Here is a 15,829-nt window from a genome sequence, read left to right as displayed (position 1 = left end):
CTGCTGAACTGATTTCACCTGCTATTACATGCCCGCTGCATTTTGCAAGTAGTAAATTGTTTTTTAGCTTACCATACAATTAGTATATGAATTCTAAAATTTTGAATTCCAGGTTTTTATCACCAGTGCATTATGCATGTTTAACGATATACCCATCAAAATGTATTTCACAGAAAATTAAATTGATAACAAATAATGAAAAAGAAACACAAAGCGAAATCCTGAAAGTGCCTAAAACTCAGGTGCTTCTCAATTAAGGTGTGAATTTTTAGCACAGAGGCTAACACCGATTTGCTTTACGGACTTGCTTAATGCTCAGAGTGCCTCTGTGCCAAGTAGCTAACTCCATTTTGAATGAAAAGTGAGCCACCTCATTATTTGCATGCATTGTGAGCCACAGTATAGGAAATTCATGTACTTTCATTTACTAGACATTAAATATTGTGTAGATATGCCCCTAGAAGGAAGAATCCTGGGGGGGGTGGAAATTTTATATCAGATTATGATGTTTTTCTTGTGTAGAGGTACCAAGCAGAGGCCAAAGAAGCTGCAAATGTGACTGACACAGCTGAGGAGAAAGGCCTAGGAAAGCAAGGAAGCAGGAGAGAGAGGATATAACCATTCAGCACTTATTCTCAGACATTTTACATTTTAAGGCAGTAAATTTGTATATAGGTAGCTTTACAGCTGCCAGCAACTGCCAAGGATTTAGTCTCTGAGGTTCAAGGGAAATAGCCTCAAACATACAGAGCTCCCACAGGCAAGCACTGATTTGCTAGAGATATCAGAAGGAATCTAATATTTTGAAAGAGTTACAGGCCTAAAGTATTTCTGGGATCTTGGACTGCTGAGTGACAGTCAGAGCAGACATCTGCCCATCAATGTTGTAAATTAAGCATAACTTTACCTGTCATACAATCACACTTGAAAAATATTCCCCATCTATACAGAAGATGAAATTTACACAGCTCAGTACACCAGACAAGGACTTTTGGAACTCATCTGTTCCAACACAGATGTTTGCACCTGATCTGGCTGTCTGGACCTTGTTCCAGAGCAGGATGCCCTTTCCCTCCATGAACTATAAAGGCACAGAAGATGCCAGAAGGACTCTTCCATACAAATTTATAAAATGTCAGTGTTCAGAAAAATAAATGGTCTTTTAATAGGTATCTGACTTCAGCAATACATAGAATTCCCTGCAGCTGTTTAAAAAGGCACATACTCCAACAAAACCCTACAGTTTTCAATGATCTGACTACTACAAGCACTGAAAATTAAGATGGCTTCTGAATGGCAAAACAAGACATAATTCTAATAAAATACATAATCCCTGGCACAAACTACTTTGATCCCTAATTGCTGATGAGCAGTCTTGCTATCATTCTGCCAGGATTTTACACTATGCAGTTTTTTTCCTTCAGATACTTTATACAGTCTATGATAGTCCAGTATTTGCAGCTCAGAGGAGGAACTTCCTTTGTTAAGGAAGTGGAGTTCCACAATAAAAAGAAGTATCGTACTCATTAAGTATATCACCACTTACAGCCTTGCTGTTTTATGCACAGGTATGTGTCAAGTATCCAGCCTTCCATTAAGTCCCTTTTCATTTTTTTTTTTAGAAGAACCAAAGACAATGTACCACAAAAGAAAAGTTTTATGGAAACTTGTTTAACTTCCTCCACTGCCATCTCAAGTAATAACGATCCTCACTTCCAACAGAGGTTTTGTTTTTCGAGCTTTAACTTTTTGTTGCAGTCTAATGTGAAACCTATTCATTTCTTTCCAAAGCTCTACAGTCTGCTTTGCCAAATGCCTGCAATTATCACTTCTCAATTCTAATCCTCCCCCTCCTCTGGCTGATGAAAGTAATTTCTTTATTTGACTTCACTCCTGTTATTCACTGATGGCTGTTTATTCTTAGAACTCTTCTTTTTGCAGCCCAACTGGTTCTGTGCTCCTTTATCAATTCGATGTTATCAATTCGATAGTCTTTCTTTAATCTTCTTCTGTCTCCAGACAACTCTGTCCAACATAGCTTATCTTTTCCAAGGTCTGAGTAAGATCTTAAACCCAAAACTAATAACTCTGTAAGGCCAGGTAATTCTGTAAAGTTGTCTTAGCAGAATTTCTCCATCCATGTAAAATTTGCCTAGGTGAATGAGAAGAAAAGTTATGAAGCAAAGGAAGGACCGTGTACTTAAATGCAAATTCCCTCTAAAAGGACTGAGGATGGTGTACACAAAGTGACTCTGCTTCTAGCAAGAGAAGTGCTTTGAATAAACAAACAGAGAAGTCCCACATGACTCTTTCAAAACATGAAACATAAAGCAGAATACTAAAATTGCTCTTACATCTAAGTTACTTCTCAAGTATGGTGTGAATTTTTAGCACAGAGGCAACCTGACACTAATTCACTTTATGGACTTGTTAATACTCATCTAAGAGATAAAAATGGATTCCAGTTCAGACAATGTTCTTGGCAAAGAATCAGAAAAATAGCAGTAAGTTTAACTAACCAGTAACTGCTGTCAAATCCATGGCCAAAACTCACTTCCCTTTTGCTTTCTATCCCCACTTCCCAGGGAGTTTTAAAGATCACTTCAGCATAAAAAGTTGTTTTTCAGACCCCAAGGACTCCTCTGAACCTTGTGAGCCAATTAAATGTCTTATATATCTGCTGATACATATGTTTGTTTGGCTTATACTTTAATATAGTTAAGCTGCTCTAAGAGCATCAAATGTACTTTACTGTCCTTTATAAAGTGGTAAAGACTTCAATCCATGTGAAGGAACCTGCTGCACCCACAATTACTGTCCATTATTCCATCTTTAGAAGTGAAACAGGACATACTCTAAAGTAACTGAAGTAGATGAAAGCTGATGGAGACTGTAAATACAGTAAGTACCTTATATAAGTAGGTAACTGAGCAAAGAAAGGAAATGAAATGAAGAAAGTGAAATAAATGCATTAAATACTGAAGTGAACACAAAATACATAATGAGCAAACCCTGACTGTCATATTTTCTCTGTGCTGGTACACAAAACACAGTACCAAGTACTTATTGACATAGGATGTTTAAAAACTGTCCTCTTTACTCTTTTCTTTATACAAAAAATGTAAAATGCCTACAGAAAAAAATATTTTTTTAGATATAATCCCCACTGCCATGTGTGAAGGACCAGGTATTTCCTTACACGAACATGAAATGTCCTTTTGAGTCAGCCGACAAAACTGACTTAAAACGGTGTCTCCACACGGCAGGAAACCCCCTCTGTGTGTGTGTGGGGGGGGCAGCTGGTGTCAGAAGCGTTCGCTGGGGAGTATCTTGCCGTGCTTACTGTGTTCCTAATAAGAATAAAAACCAAATAATAATGGGGGCAATATTCAGCAATGGTGCTGCTTGCACTGCAGACAAGGAGGCTCAAAACGGGTTAACTGTTCAAGAAGAACTTCAGGAATGTCCTTTTGTTGTCACTTTTCAGGAATACCTGAATGCCAATGGTTACTTTCCCTCACCACGGTTATTTTCTGTGGTATTCAATAAATACAAGGAAGGAAAACTAGCTGACCTAGTGGAGGATTTGCAGGACCTTGAGGAGGGAATAAAAATTCCAAAATATTTCAAAAAAGACATAAAAAAGTGGAGTACAGATTGCCTTATTACCCGAACGTTCTTTACTCTTGCTACAGTAATCTGGAAAGAGAATGAGGAACTTCGTGATGAATTGGCCACTATAAAATCTAATAATTCGGCCAAATCTGATGATTCTGAAGACTCAGACTATAGCGAGTCTGATTCTGAAGGCTCGTGTACAGAGGAGGATGAACAAGAAGTTTGCTCCAAAAAGCCTGCAAAACCACCACAAAGGGTAAATTTAAAAAACAAAACCAGCTCTCCTGCCCTGGAGGCAGCAACTCCTCCCATTAATCCTACATACTTAACACCAACAGCACCCCCCCAGGAGCTGCCTTTCAGCTATCAAGACAAGGTGACAACATCAAGTGCTCCACCAGAGGCGGTGCCCTCCAGTTCTCAGGTTACACCCACTACACAAAAGGGGCCAGCAGCAGCCAGCATACCAAAACACACAACACCACACCCCTCTGCTCCTATGCATAGTGAGGCAGAGGGAGGATTGGAGTCCCTCACATGTGAGATAACAAAACTGATCATGGATAAAATCGAAGAGAAATTTCGGCATCTGGCTACCAAATCAGAAAATGCTTCCTCCTCTTCTGGTAGCTCAGAGGAAGAGAGGGGAAGAGAACACAAACGTCTTTGCCCAGTCGTGCGTACAGATATAACATACCACGGCGAGGGTGAGAACAGACAAAAAGATGTGGTGTTTAAGGAGAGAATGTACACAGCAATGGAAAGAGCCCAATTAAAGAAAGAATATAGCCGCCTTCCTTATGAAACAGATATGGAGTATGTTACTCGAGTATCTGCTTCAGGGGGAGACCACATCATGCTAACTGAGGAAGAAGCCTCAGGATTCTGGGGATCAGGAATACTGTTAACTACAGGAGATCCCAGATATCCATGGACCATTACACAAAGAGTTGCTTACAACATGGGTTTTACAGACCCCCTTGCACGGGGTGAACCTGATATGTTGGGAGGTGACTCGTCCACACTGATGGACAACATACACAAAGCAGCGGCTATTCAACTGGTATACAACCACGAGCTGGTCCCTCATGAGGAAAGCCCTCTCAATCTCAGAATTCATCCGGAACGAATGACTATTCTGATTCGTGGGCTACCCCAGTCATTGAGAAATGTAGCCATTAACATTAAAGAAAGAATTGCCTCATCAGGAGGAAATGGTTACACGTGGGCAGATCTAGCCCGGGAACTCACTAACTATTTAAGAACATATTATGTGCCCGAGGAACAACAGACCCGGAGGCCTGCTGCCACCAGACAGGTATCTATACAGTCTCCGGTAAACAACAAAAACCTCACATATGCTGCAATAGCTGCCCTGTCATCTCATGGCCCTGCACCTCAGCAAGGGGAGCCACGGGGTGAGTGGCAGAATAAAAATGGTAAAAGGCAGCGAAAGAACAGCACACGTAATTGCCAACACCCCGAGCATGGAAATACTTCATCACAGGGTGACACAGGGCCTTTTGCTCAGCTAAAGGAGGAAGCTAAGCGTAAAGGTATCCCACCTGGGCTTTTAGCCCAAAATTACTCTTACAATCACCTCAAAATGCTAATTGACACATGGCCTGCAACACCCAATCAGGGAAACTAAATAGCCCTCCCTCTGTCAATCAAAAGCTGCCAAAAAGACAGCAGAGGGAGGGGAAAGGTGATAATTCAAATACAGTCAATTCGACTGAACCCCTGAGTGGACCCTGGGAGGCCACCCCACAAAACAAACAAGATTGGCAAAACCAATCAGGCTCCAAAACTTCAAGTCCTCCAAAAGATTGGCAAAATGTATTAAGACTTGTCCAAAACAAAAATGGGGACTTGGAACTCACATGTGCTGTTGGACCAAAATGTCATCCTGTTACATTTGTGGTAGACACAGGAGCACAAATCTCCACACTAAGAGCAGATGCAGCTGACCGATGCGGCATCAATGCGTCTCTGAAATCAATATTTGTCAGTGGTGCATTTGGGAAGCCCACTTTACAAAAAACAGCAAAAGTAACCCTGAAATTGCCAGGGGAAGATGAGACTATTCGGACCCAGATGATAGTGGGCGACATTCCTTATAATTTATTAGGAATGGATGTTCTTATGGGCCGAGCGTGGAGAGATGAAAATGGCCGTTTTTGGAATTTTGGCACGCCCACACTCCAAGTTAGGTTGCTAAAAAGTGCTCCCCGTCTACCCCAAAGCAGTATCACAAATGTGCGGCAATATCCAATCCCAATTGCTGCAAAAGAAGGCATAAAAGAGGTAATCAGCGAGTTGAGACAAAAAGGCATTATTGTGCCCTGCCATTCTCCCTTTAACTCGCCAATTTGGCCTGTTAGAAAACCAAATGGAAAGTGGAGAATGACAGTTGATTTCCGGAGATTGAATAGTAACACAGAAACACTCACAGCTGCTGTGCCAAATATTGCAGACATAATACTGGAGGTGCAGGAGGCAGCACATCCTGTGCTTGCCTCTCTTGATGTCAAAGACATGTTTTTTCAAATTCCCATTGATCCTGAGGATCAGAAATATTTTGCCTTCACTTGGGATGGTGTGCAATACACTTTTACTAGACTACCCCAGGGATACAAGCACTCACCCACACTGGCCCATCACGCACTTGCACGTGAACTTGAAGAAATACCTGTCATCAAAGATAACAGCAAAGTTAAAGTCTATCAGTATATCGATGATGTACTGATAGGAGGCCAGAGTGAGGAGGAGGTGCAGGCGGTTTATGACGCCATAATTGGGCATCTGACAGGTATGCAAATAGAGATCCCTGAGGAGAAGAGGCAACGCCCATCCCAAGAGGTAAAATTTCTGGGAATAAGGTGGAAGGGAGGCACATGGAATGTTCCCTCAGATACCTTATCCCACCTTGGGGAAATAAAGGCACCTACAAACAAAAAGGAGCTACAAGAAATTCTTGGCACCCTGCAGTACTGGAGGAAACACATACCGGACCTTTCCATCATTGCTCGTCCTTTACATGATTTATTAAAGAAAAACCGACATTGGGAGTGGGAACAATCCCACGATGAGGCACTCCAATTATTGTTATTGGAGGTACAAACGTACCAAACTCTGGGACCTCTCCACCCAGAGGATCCAATAATAATAGAGTGGGGATGAATAAGATGTGTAACTAAGGTGTACCCATATATGTTTAATGTGTTGTAATCACTCCTTTTGAACCTCCTGCCCCAAATTGCTCTGTTTTCCCCACAATAAACCTTGCTGTTGTTAGAAATATTAGTAAGCACTGAGCAGGTTATTCACTCAAAAAAGTCGGGACATAAGTTCCTGTATCCTCTGTGTGAGGCGATACCCGTGTGGATCTCTCAGCAAATCCTGATAAGTTAATACACTCCAATAAGGAGATATAATAGGTCACAGATCGTGACACCATGCACATGCAGGAACGGTTTTATTAGTTCTCATTCTATTTTTTTTTACTTGGTATACTATGTCATATAGTTTCCATACATTCATTTTGCACCAGGCAACAAGAAAGTAGTGATTTCTAGCTAAAGTTTATATCCTGACATTTTACACTTCTCACTGTAATTACTGCTGGAAAGAGAATGCAATGGAAGCTAAGGAGACCATTTCTACATCATAAATAAAAGCACTTGCTTAACTCCACAATCATAAGAACTGTGAAGGTACAAGACAGTTAACAATTATATTGTTAGTCTAGCAGTGTGACCTGGATCTAATGAAGAACAACACCTCACACCAGAAAAAAGGCTCTCCACCTTATGCCACATGGCTGAAGGGGAAATTCTGCCACATCAAAGAACTAATCAATCCTAAACCCCTCTATGCTGAAAATAAGCATCACAATTACTTTTAACCAGCAGAGAAAAATAAGTAATACAAAAGCTATGAGAATAGTTCAAAACAAAGAAAAGCACAGCATATTGGCAAGTGAAGACTTACCAGAGTAGCAAAAAGATGATATAGTATAAAATAAATAGCAACTACTGGTGCCCACATATGACCCACAGCATTCAGGGTCTGATCCATGACATCCACCCATCCTTCCTGTGTGAGAATCTGAAACATCGACATGAATGCCTGCAAGAAAAAGAAGTACAAACAAATTATATTAATATGGTTTTATTGACACATTCCTCAAGTCGATTTAATGGAGCAGAATACCTGTTTTGGTTTGTTTTTTAAATACTAATATTTCAATTTTTGAAAGTCACGTGAAATGCTCTTTCAGAGCTAAAGAAATAAATAGCTTAACCTTTGGCTGAACTGTAACCTGCAATTTGCAAGCATAGTCCTAGCTCTGTTACACCGTATGAAAAGCTCTTCTGTTTCCTCCAGGGCTGAAAAAATAGGATAAATATCCTGAGCATCAGAGATAATTCTTTTGAATGTCATACCTTATTGTAAATTTTTCATTATGCTTATTCTTCTGTGTTACCTTTCTATATATACACCTATAACAAAGTGTTGTAATAAAATGTGACCATAAATTTATGTTATATTAATAGCAAAAGCATCCTAGGCATCCCACAGATGACACTAACCAATACAATGAAAGGTCTCAGTACTTCCATTCATTTCAGTCAGATTCTTCCCCATACATTTTGTAAATAGCATTTTTTGTGGAACTGTTCCTGTAACATTTTCAAATCCCTTCACGTCAGCACTACATGTAAAAAATAGAGGGAATAATGGAAACGATTCAACCAATTGTCTTTGGTGATAGGAATATATTAATCCAGATAAGCCTAGAACTATGTCTTAGACCTTTTAAACCCCACAGACCAGAATCTAACTCAACACGAACCGGCAAGTAACAGGAACAGTGTTGACATGTTGACAGGAACAAGGTGACATGTACATTATATACAAAGACACTGAAGACTGTGCTCTGCCTCAGTCACAGAAGTCTGACTATGGTTTCAATGTGAAGTGTGGCTCTGCCCCTCTGCTCTGCTTTGCTCTGCTCTGCTGTGGTGGGGCCAAACCTGGAGTACTGCATACAGTTCTGGAGCCCTCAGCACAGGAAGTACATGGAGCTGTTGGAGAGGGTCCAGAGAAGGGCCACGAAGATGATCCAAGGGCTGGAGCACCTCTGCTATGAAGACAGGCTGAGGGAGTTGGGGCTGTTCAGCTGGGAGAAGAGAAGGATCCAGGGAGACCTTATAGCAGCTTTCCAGCACCTGAAGGGGCTACAGGAAAGCTGAGGAGGGGCTTTTCAACAGACAGGGCAGTGATAAGACAAGGGGTAATGGTTTTAAACTGAAATAGGGGAAATTTAGGTCAGATACCAGGAAGAAATTCATCATCATGAAGGTAGAAAGGCGCTGGAATAGGTTGCCCAGGGAGGTTGTGGAAGCCCCATCCCTGGAGGTCTTTAAGGCCAGGTTGGGTGAGGCTTTGTACAATCTGGTCTAGTGGGAGCTGTCCCTGCTCATGGCAGGGGGGTTGAAACCTGATGATCTTTAAGGTCCTTTCCAACCTTAAGCATTTTATGAGTCCATGATTCTTAAATTTCTCAGTGAGAAAAAGTTGCACTAGCTCCTTTTGCTTTTGCATAACATCAAAAGTACTCTCTTTCCAAATAGCATGGATCAAAGCTGGTGTCTTACTAAGCTTAATACATAACAAAAAAGAGTTAGAAATGCAGCTTCCAGATAGTAGGATTGCACAAATTCCAAATGTTGACACAGTGATAAGACATTTTACCTGTATGCTCAGCGTGCCTGACACCCCCAGCAATAGCAGATTAACACAATGATGTCCTTGGCACAAAGAGAACAGGATTTTTCTTGTCACACTCATGACAAAACAGTACCTGGAGAATCCTTCACATCAATTTACCCTAAACCCAAATGCATGCTGGAAAAGCTGAAGATATATAGATAGCTGTATATATATAATCTTAGGTGCTTGAAAAACAATGAAATGCGTTCCAAGGCATTTTTAAAGCTGCTGGCAAAAATAACTGAGGGGGGAGACTTCAACTTTCTATTACTAGTATTAACTACAGGCAAGTACTTTGCTTGGGCTCCTTATCATATAGTACCTTGTACTCAGTTTGCAGAGTTTTCAAAACAAAACAATGTACTCTTCTAACCAGTTTCTCCCAATACAAACAGGAATCATGTTGCCTCTAGATCATGTTCAGAGGAGAAACTGTACATTTTTACTCTGCTAGGGAGTCCCAAACATTTAGCTGCTAAAGGCTGTGTAAAAAATTTGCCTGTGAGCTCTCAGAAAAAACCCAGATCAGAATCCAGCCCGCTTTTTTAATGCTACTATGTTCTGTGGCACTCTGAAGCAGACAGAAGCATACACACACTGTTAGGCTAAGACCAGAGAGTTTGAGAGCTATTTTTACAAATGCTTTTCAGAACTAAATCACACCAATCAAATTTTCAGAGATGATTAAGTACACAAGCCCAAATCACTCACAAGAAGTGAAGCTAAGGTGTACAAAGAACAGACCAAGGCATCCAAGTGAGCAATCACACACATTGGTATATGAAGTTAAATTTAAAGACTTTAATTTCTACATCATCAACATCTTGACCAAACGTAATGTCCCAGCCTTTCATCTGAACAAACAGATCCCACAGAGAACAATGGCTAGCATAAACTAGAAGCAGCAGACAAAACTGCATTTAACTACTTTTCTGTAAATCACAGAATCACAGAATTTTTTTAGTTGGAAGGGACCTTAAAGATCATCGAGTTCCAACTCCCCTGCATGGGCAGGGACACCTGCCACTAGAACAGGCTGCTCAGAGCCCCATCCAACCTCCCCTTGAACACCTCCAGGAATGGAGCCCCCACGACATCTCTAAGGCTTAATTTTAGTTGACATAAATCCTTTATGTCAGCTAAAATCTTTGCTATGTCATGTGCTAGGAAAGCCCAAACATGGGGGCTGGAATTTGACCTCCACTTGCATTTTCTTGCCAGTAACCTTGCCCTTAACCTCCCCCAGATCTGGCCCCTTTGAATCTGTGTCCCCACATAATCACACATGCAGAGTTGTTACACTGCACAAATCTACAGGCTCTTGTTAGTTATTCCTTTCTGTTAGGAAATTTTTTTTCACAGAAGGAGTGGTCAGACACTGGAATAGTCTGCCCAGGGAGGTGGTTGAGTCACCATCCCTGCATGTGTTTATGGGTCGTTTGCATGTGGTGTTGGTGGATATGGATTAGGGGAGAACTTTGTGGAGCAGGGATGATGGTGGGACTCGGTGATCCCAAGGGTCTTTTCCAACCTGAATGGTTCTATGATTCTATGATTCCTTACAAAAAAATCATTACAAGGGTTCTGCAAATAGACCTTAACAAAACATGTTCAAATGTTATCTAGCTCTGTAAAATAGCTCAAGTCTCTTCCTATGCAAAATCTGCACAGAAGGAAACAATTGAGATTTTAGCTCTAGAGAGGCCTTCTGCAGCTAGAGGAGCATAAATGCAACATGCAAGAAATCCAGAAACCCTTATAGCTGCCCGTGATGCTCGAAGATGGAAAAGACAACCACCCCGTCAGTGTCCACCACTGCTCCCCAGCTTCCCCTTGGGAGAGGGGGATGAAGCTAAACCAGGCTGTTGCTGTTTCCCTGCACTCCAAGCATCTCTGGAGCCAGTGGTGGTTGTACCGGGCTGGTGTGACACTCCTTGCTGAAACACAAGGTAGGCATCACATGAAGTAATGCAAGCCACTACTGGCTTGAAATCACCTGAGGGACTGGATAATTGAACCAGTACAGTACCCTTTCTTTTGAGTCACACTAAATTACTAAATTTTATTGATTTTAAAATATAAATATTTTAATGAATCCTTCAAGGTATAAAGACATGTCCAATACTATGTAGTGGACCCTTAATCACTATAAGCAGTAGATTAATTTGGAAAAGACATTCTTTAACACCATAAAATTCTAATATTCCATCTAAAACATATGTCCACAAAGCATATAGTTATATAAAATGGCCTTTCTATATAATTAACACATTTTATTAAAACATTAAAGTTCAGTATATGACAAAACATTAGTTTTAAAAAATACTGCACTGCACAATGAGTAAATGCTTTGCACCCAGCATTCTCCTCTGAAGCAAGTTATTTTTAGTTGAAAGGTATACTTCCCACTGTTTATTTTAAAATTAATTTGAAATGCAACAAGCTGACAGAATCAACATCTGTGAAGATGAGACTTAGAGATTTATGCAAATGGTGATTTTCTGAATTAATTAATGTTATAGAAAAGACTGTCAATTTCTTTGAGTATTTATGCCCTATTACTTAATTAGCTGTTTTGATGATGGAAGTCAAACTACCTTTTTAATTATAGTGGAAGATTGGCAAAGGTTCAATGGAATATACAAGCCAAAGTGCCAGTTCTGATATCTTGCCCAACTATTACAGGGGTCGTTCCACACAAATTACTACTTACAGTTAGAATGTACTTGTAACTGCTGGTTGTCCATAAAATATCATGAGCAAAATCCCAACGGCTTTATTCATAGAAGTAGTCCTAAAATCACTGGGATTACTTCTGCAAATTAAGCTAACAGGATTAAGGCCAGTGCTGTGAAATGTTTGCAATCTGTTCCACCTGTGTGAACTTACCTTTCTCTCTAACACAGTCATGCATGTTCATTAACACCCTAAGAGAAGAGTACCTGTCATGTAAAAATGTGGCAGTGGTCCTGAGACTGTAACTACATCAGAGAATTAAGACTACATTGTTCAACTTTTTAAAAGGATGATGCTTAAGTTGAACTAGCATTTCACAACTCAAGCTTTCTCCAGTCTCAAGGCTAGGGAGTGATGTCCTGGTTTTGCCAAAGACAGGGATTTCTGCTGCTGAGATCAGTTGTGCCTGGCTTTCATCTCGTGCTGACCAATTTAAAAGAAGAGCAGTATTCCCAGCTTTGTAACTTGAGATGCCAAGTAGTAAACACAAATCCCAAGAGACACTGGGGCATGGAAGTCAGAGACATTAACATGTTTTGTTTTCCACACAGTGCATTTTAAAATTTCTTAGCAGCCATTTTACACCAATGCTTTTGAATACACACTCCCCCCTCTTCCTTCTTCAGTGGGCCCAGTTGCCCCTTGTCCTTCTCATGGCTCAGTATGTGCAGCCCCAGAAGAGGTGCAAAAATAGAGATGGCAGATCAGTTAAAAACAGTACAGTAAACATCTATTTTTTTTTCTTTTCTTTTTTTTTCTTTTTTTTTTTTTTTTACTTTGTATTAGAGAGAAAGCCAGTCCATTTGGGAAGTTGCAATGGCCAAAAGACGGGTGAAATTTGTAGCCATGGCAACACTGAGCTTCTGCCTATTGACTGTTGTCAGGAAACCATGTGAAAACATGCAATTTAGAGGCATTAGTGGAAGGAGGAGATCTACTTGTTCCAAAACCCATACTGTGCCTTCTTATAAAACACTTATGGTTTCAAAATGATTTTAGGCTTTGTCTCTTTCAGTGTGGGAGGCACCTTAATGTACAAACTGAAAATATAGCTTCTAGTGCCACCATTTTCATGAGATTTTAGTGTGCTTATCCTCTATATCTGTAACTCCAAAAATCCACAGCAACAGTCCTGGCCATTTTAGGTTTGCTTTTCTTTGAGGGTAAGCTTCTGAAAATTTATCGTAGCATATTCTGCTGCTGCAGATCTCATATAATCTCCTGCATAATGCAAGTGTCTCTCCAGTCATATTTTGAAAATGATACATTCCAGACAAACCCAAAATTGCATATTTTATATTTTTCTTATTGTAAACTGATTCAGCTGTCTTTATTCAGAGCAGACAACATGAGTGGAAATTCTCCAGCCTTTGCCTTGAAGACAGGCTTTAGAGGGACACTGCCAATCACAATTTTTGAGTAGAAAATTTTCACTGACTCTATTGCTCTCCTAAGAGCTGTTTTATCAGTAAACCTCAGAAAGAAATAACACACCGTGAATCATACTTCTGGACCATTTATGACTGGGTGAATATGTATACAAAGAAAAAATAACTAAAAAACAAGGAGAGATTCTTACTTCAGGCTATCACATAAATATTATTAAAATTATTTCAATTCGGTATTGCTGGAACATTCCCTTATCATTAGTAACAGGTCTTCTGTTTTCTGTAAACTTAAATCAGAAAATAGAAAACAAGCTTTGATATTTTCTGTTTGTAATGACTTTATAATTTACAGGAGAAAATATTTTCCCACTTTTCAAACGTGTATTTAGTATATTTATATATCTGTTAAAATTCAGTACAATAGAAACTCTTATTGTGACCTAAAGGGCTTCAGATCAAAATACCCAAAGTAATTTAAAACCTTACTAACATCTTGATATATCTTGACAATGTTTTACTGCAAGTGGATCTTTTTCAGGTACTTATCCTAATCTATCTAGTCAAAATGTGCAGGTGGTTGTGAATCTGTCTTATTTTAACGATACTACAATAATTCTTTCAGGTCTGTCATTGCCATTTTGCATGAATAATAAAAATCTTTCTGAAACCAAATTCCACGATGATTTCAAATGTGCAGTTGGCAGGTTTTTTTCCTAAGTTATACATGGGAATTGGGCATTCAATAAGGTGGTACTATTACTCAACTTAAGAGACATAGGTCTGACTTAATTAGAAAAGCTTAACTATATTATTTTTGCTTTCTTCATCAATTAAGCAATGAATTATAATAAATTCCTAATAGCTGCTTTTCTAAGCATGTTTTCTGACATAGAAAGCATGGTGTTACATTATTCTCTGTGGGTAGGTATTCTGTGTCTGTGTCTCAGATTTGATGGCCAGCTTCCCTTACATCAAGTCCATGTTGATAATGATGAATTGTTGCCTAGCCATTTTGTTTGCTAAACGCATGACCCTTGAGGCTGCCTTATTCATTGTTATTTAATTGGATAACCAAACTGGAATGACAGAAACAAATAAATTGTCACTGGAACCAATCCATGTACGCTCAGTCTAATCCGTTATCAAAGAAATGGCAGTATTTTCATTCAGAGCAGTGTGCTTCAATAAATACATTAGCTCCAATTTCCACTGATTTTCAATGTTCTGTTCCAAATTAACACAATGTCCATAAATATCCATTATTTATACCCAAAAGGCAAACACTTGCTTTGTCAGTGCAGGCAAGTTTTATAATCCTGTGTAAAACAAGAATTCCTGCACAAATCAAGAGCATCCACTTTCATAACACAAAGGTATAAATAATTTGAAGACCTGCCTTATATAGATTTTGTGGCTAACATTCATGACAGTGCACATGGATCCTCCTTCTGTAGCATGCTAGACTACCACTGAGTTATATGCTCTGCTGTGTCATCATCAGGGTGCATACATAAAATTTCTCTATATTCCCCCAACAGCAGAAATGGAACACCTAACCCAAAGAATTATAAACTTTATTACTGCAGGACTGCAGGAAGACTGTTACAACTAGAAAAAAACACAATTCCTTAATCTATGTATATGGAGATAAACTGCTCCATGGTTCTTAAAAGAAAGACTGTTAATAAAAAAAACCAATACAATATATCAATCAATGATAAGAAAACGATAACAAGAAAGAAGTAATTGATGTTTTTTATACTTGCCCGTGGAAAGGTTGTAAATCTATCCAGTTCTTCCACAAAGCAAAACATCTGTAAACTGATTGCTGACATTACAATTAAAAGGCTGGCAGTAAACACCACCAAACTGCCAAGTTTTTTTCCTGGTCCAAATATCTTATACACAAAATCCTCCAAAGCAGGAGAAATCTTTATAAGTCGAACTACCCTAAGAACCTGCAAAGAAAGAGAAAATACAGTTGTTATAATTATTTATTACATAAATCAACACGTTTTCACAGGATTGGAGACTTCAAGGGACTTACAGTCTTGTAAACCAGTAAATACCATGTTGCTACTGCTTGTAACAGACTGCAAGTTGTGTGTTAGGGTAGGGATACAAGCCTTGGAACCTGTCAGGTTTTGTCTATGCTCTTGGCCTGCCTGGAGCTTTGTTTTAGCTATTAACAGCAACTACCTAATGACCAGGTAAATGTTAATTAGTCTTTTTCTTAGCTTTTAATAACTGTGTGTTGTAAGGCTTATACACCCTTTTTTTTTTTTTTTTTTTTTTTTTTTTTTCCCCCT

The 15,829-nt window shown here is 39.5% G+C and overlaps 1 protein-coding gene across 1 annotated transcript in view; it reads right to left on the bottom strand.

Annotated features, from left to right (window-relative positions):
- The window catches only part of NALCN (sodium leak channel, non-selective), a 214,233-nt gene that overhangs the window by 82,658 nt on the left and 115,746 nt on the right, over nucleotides 1-15,829 (bottom strand). Inside the window, exons 12-13 of the mRNA XM_009997938.1 lie at nucleotides 15,287-15,478; nucleotides 7,612-7,749 (exon numbers count right to left, since the gene is read on the bottom strand). Of these exons, the coding sequence (XP_009996240.1) occupies nucleotides 7,612-7,749; nucleotides 15,287-15,478 (330 nt within the window). The remainder of the gene's footprint in view (nucleotides 1-7,611; nucleotides 7,750-15,286; nucleotides 15,479-15,829) is intronic.

This window comes from Chaetura pelagica, unplaced genomic scaffold (assembly GCF_000747805.2).
Source record: "Chaetura pelagica isolate M959 unplaced genomic scaffold, ChaPel_1.0 scaffold123, whole genome shotgun sequence".
NCBI classification, from domain to species: domain Eukaryota; kingdom Metazoa; phylum Chordata; class Aves; order Apodiformes; family Apodidae; genus Chaetura; species Chaetura pelagica.
Note: the sequence above shows the minus strand (reverse complement) of the source record. Positions and strands in the feature narration are given on the sequence as shown.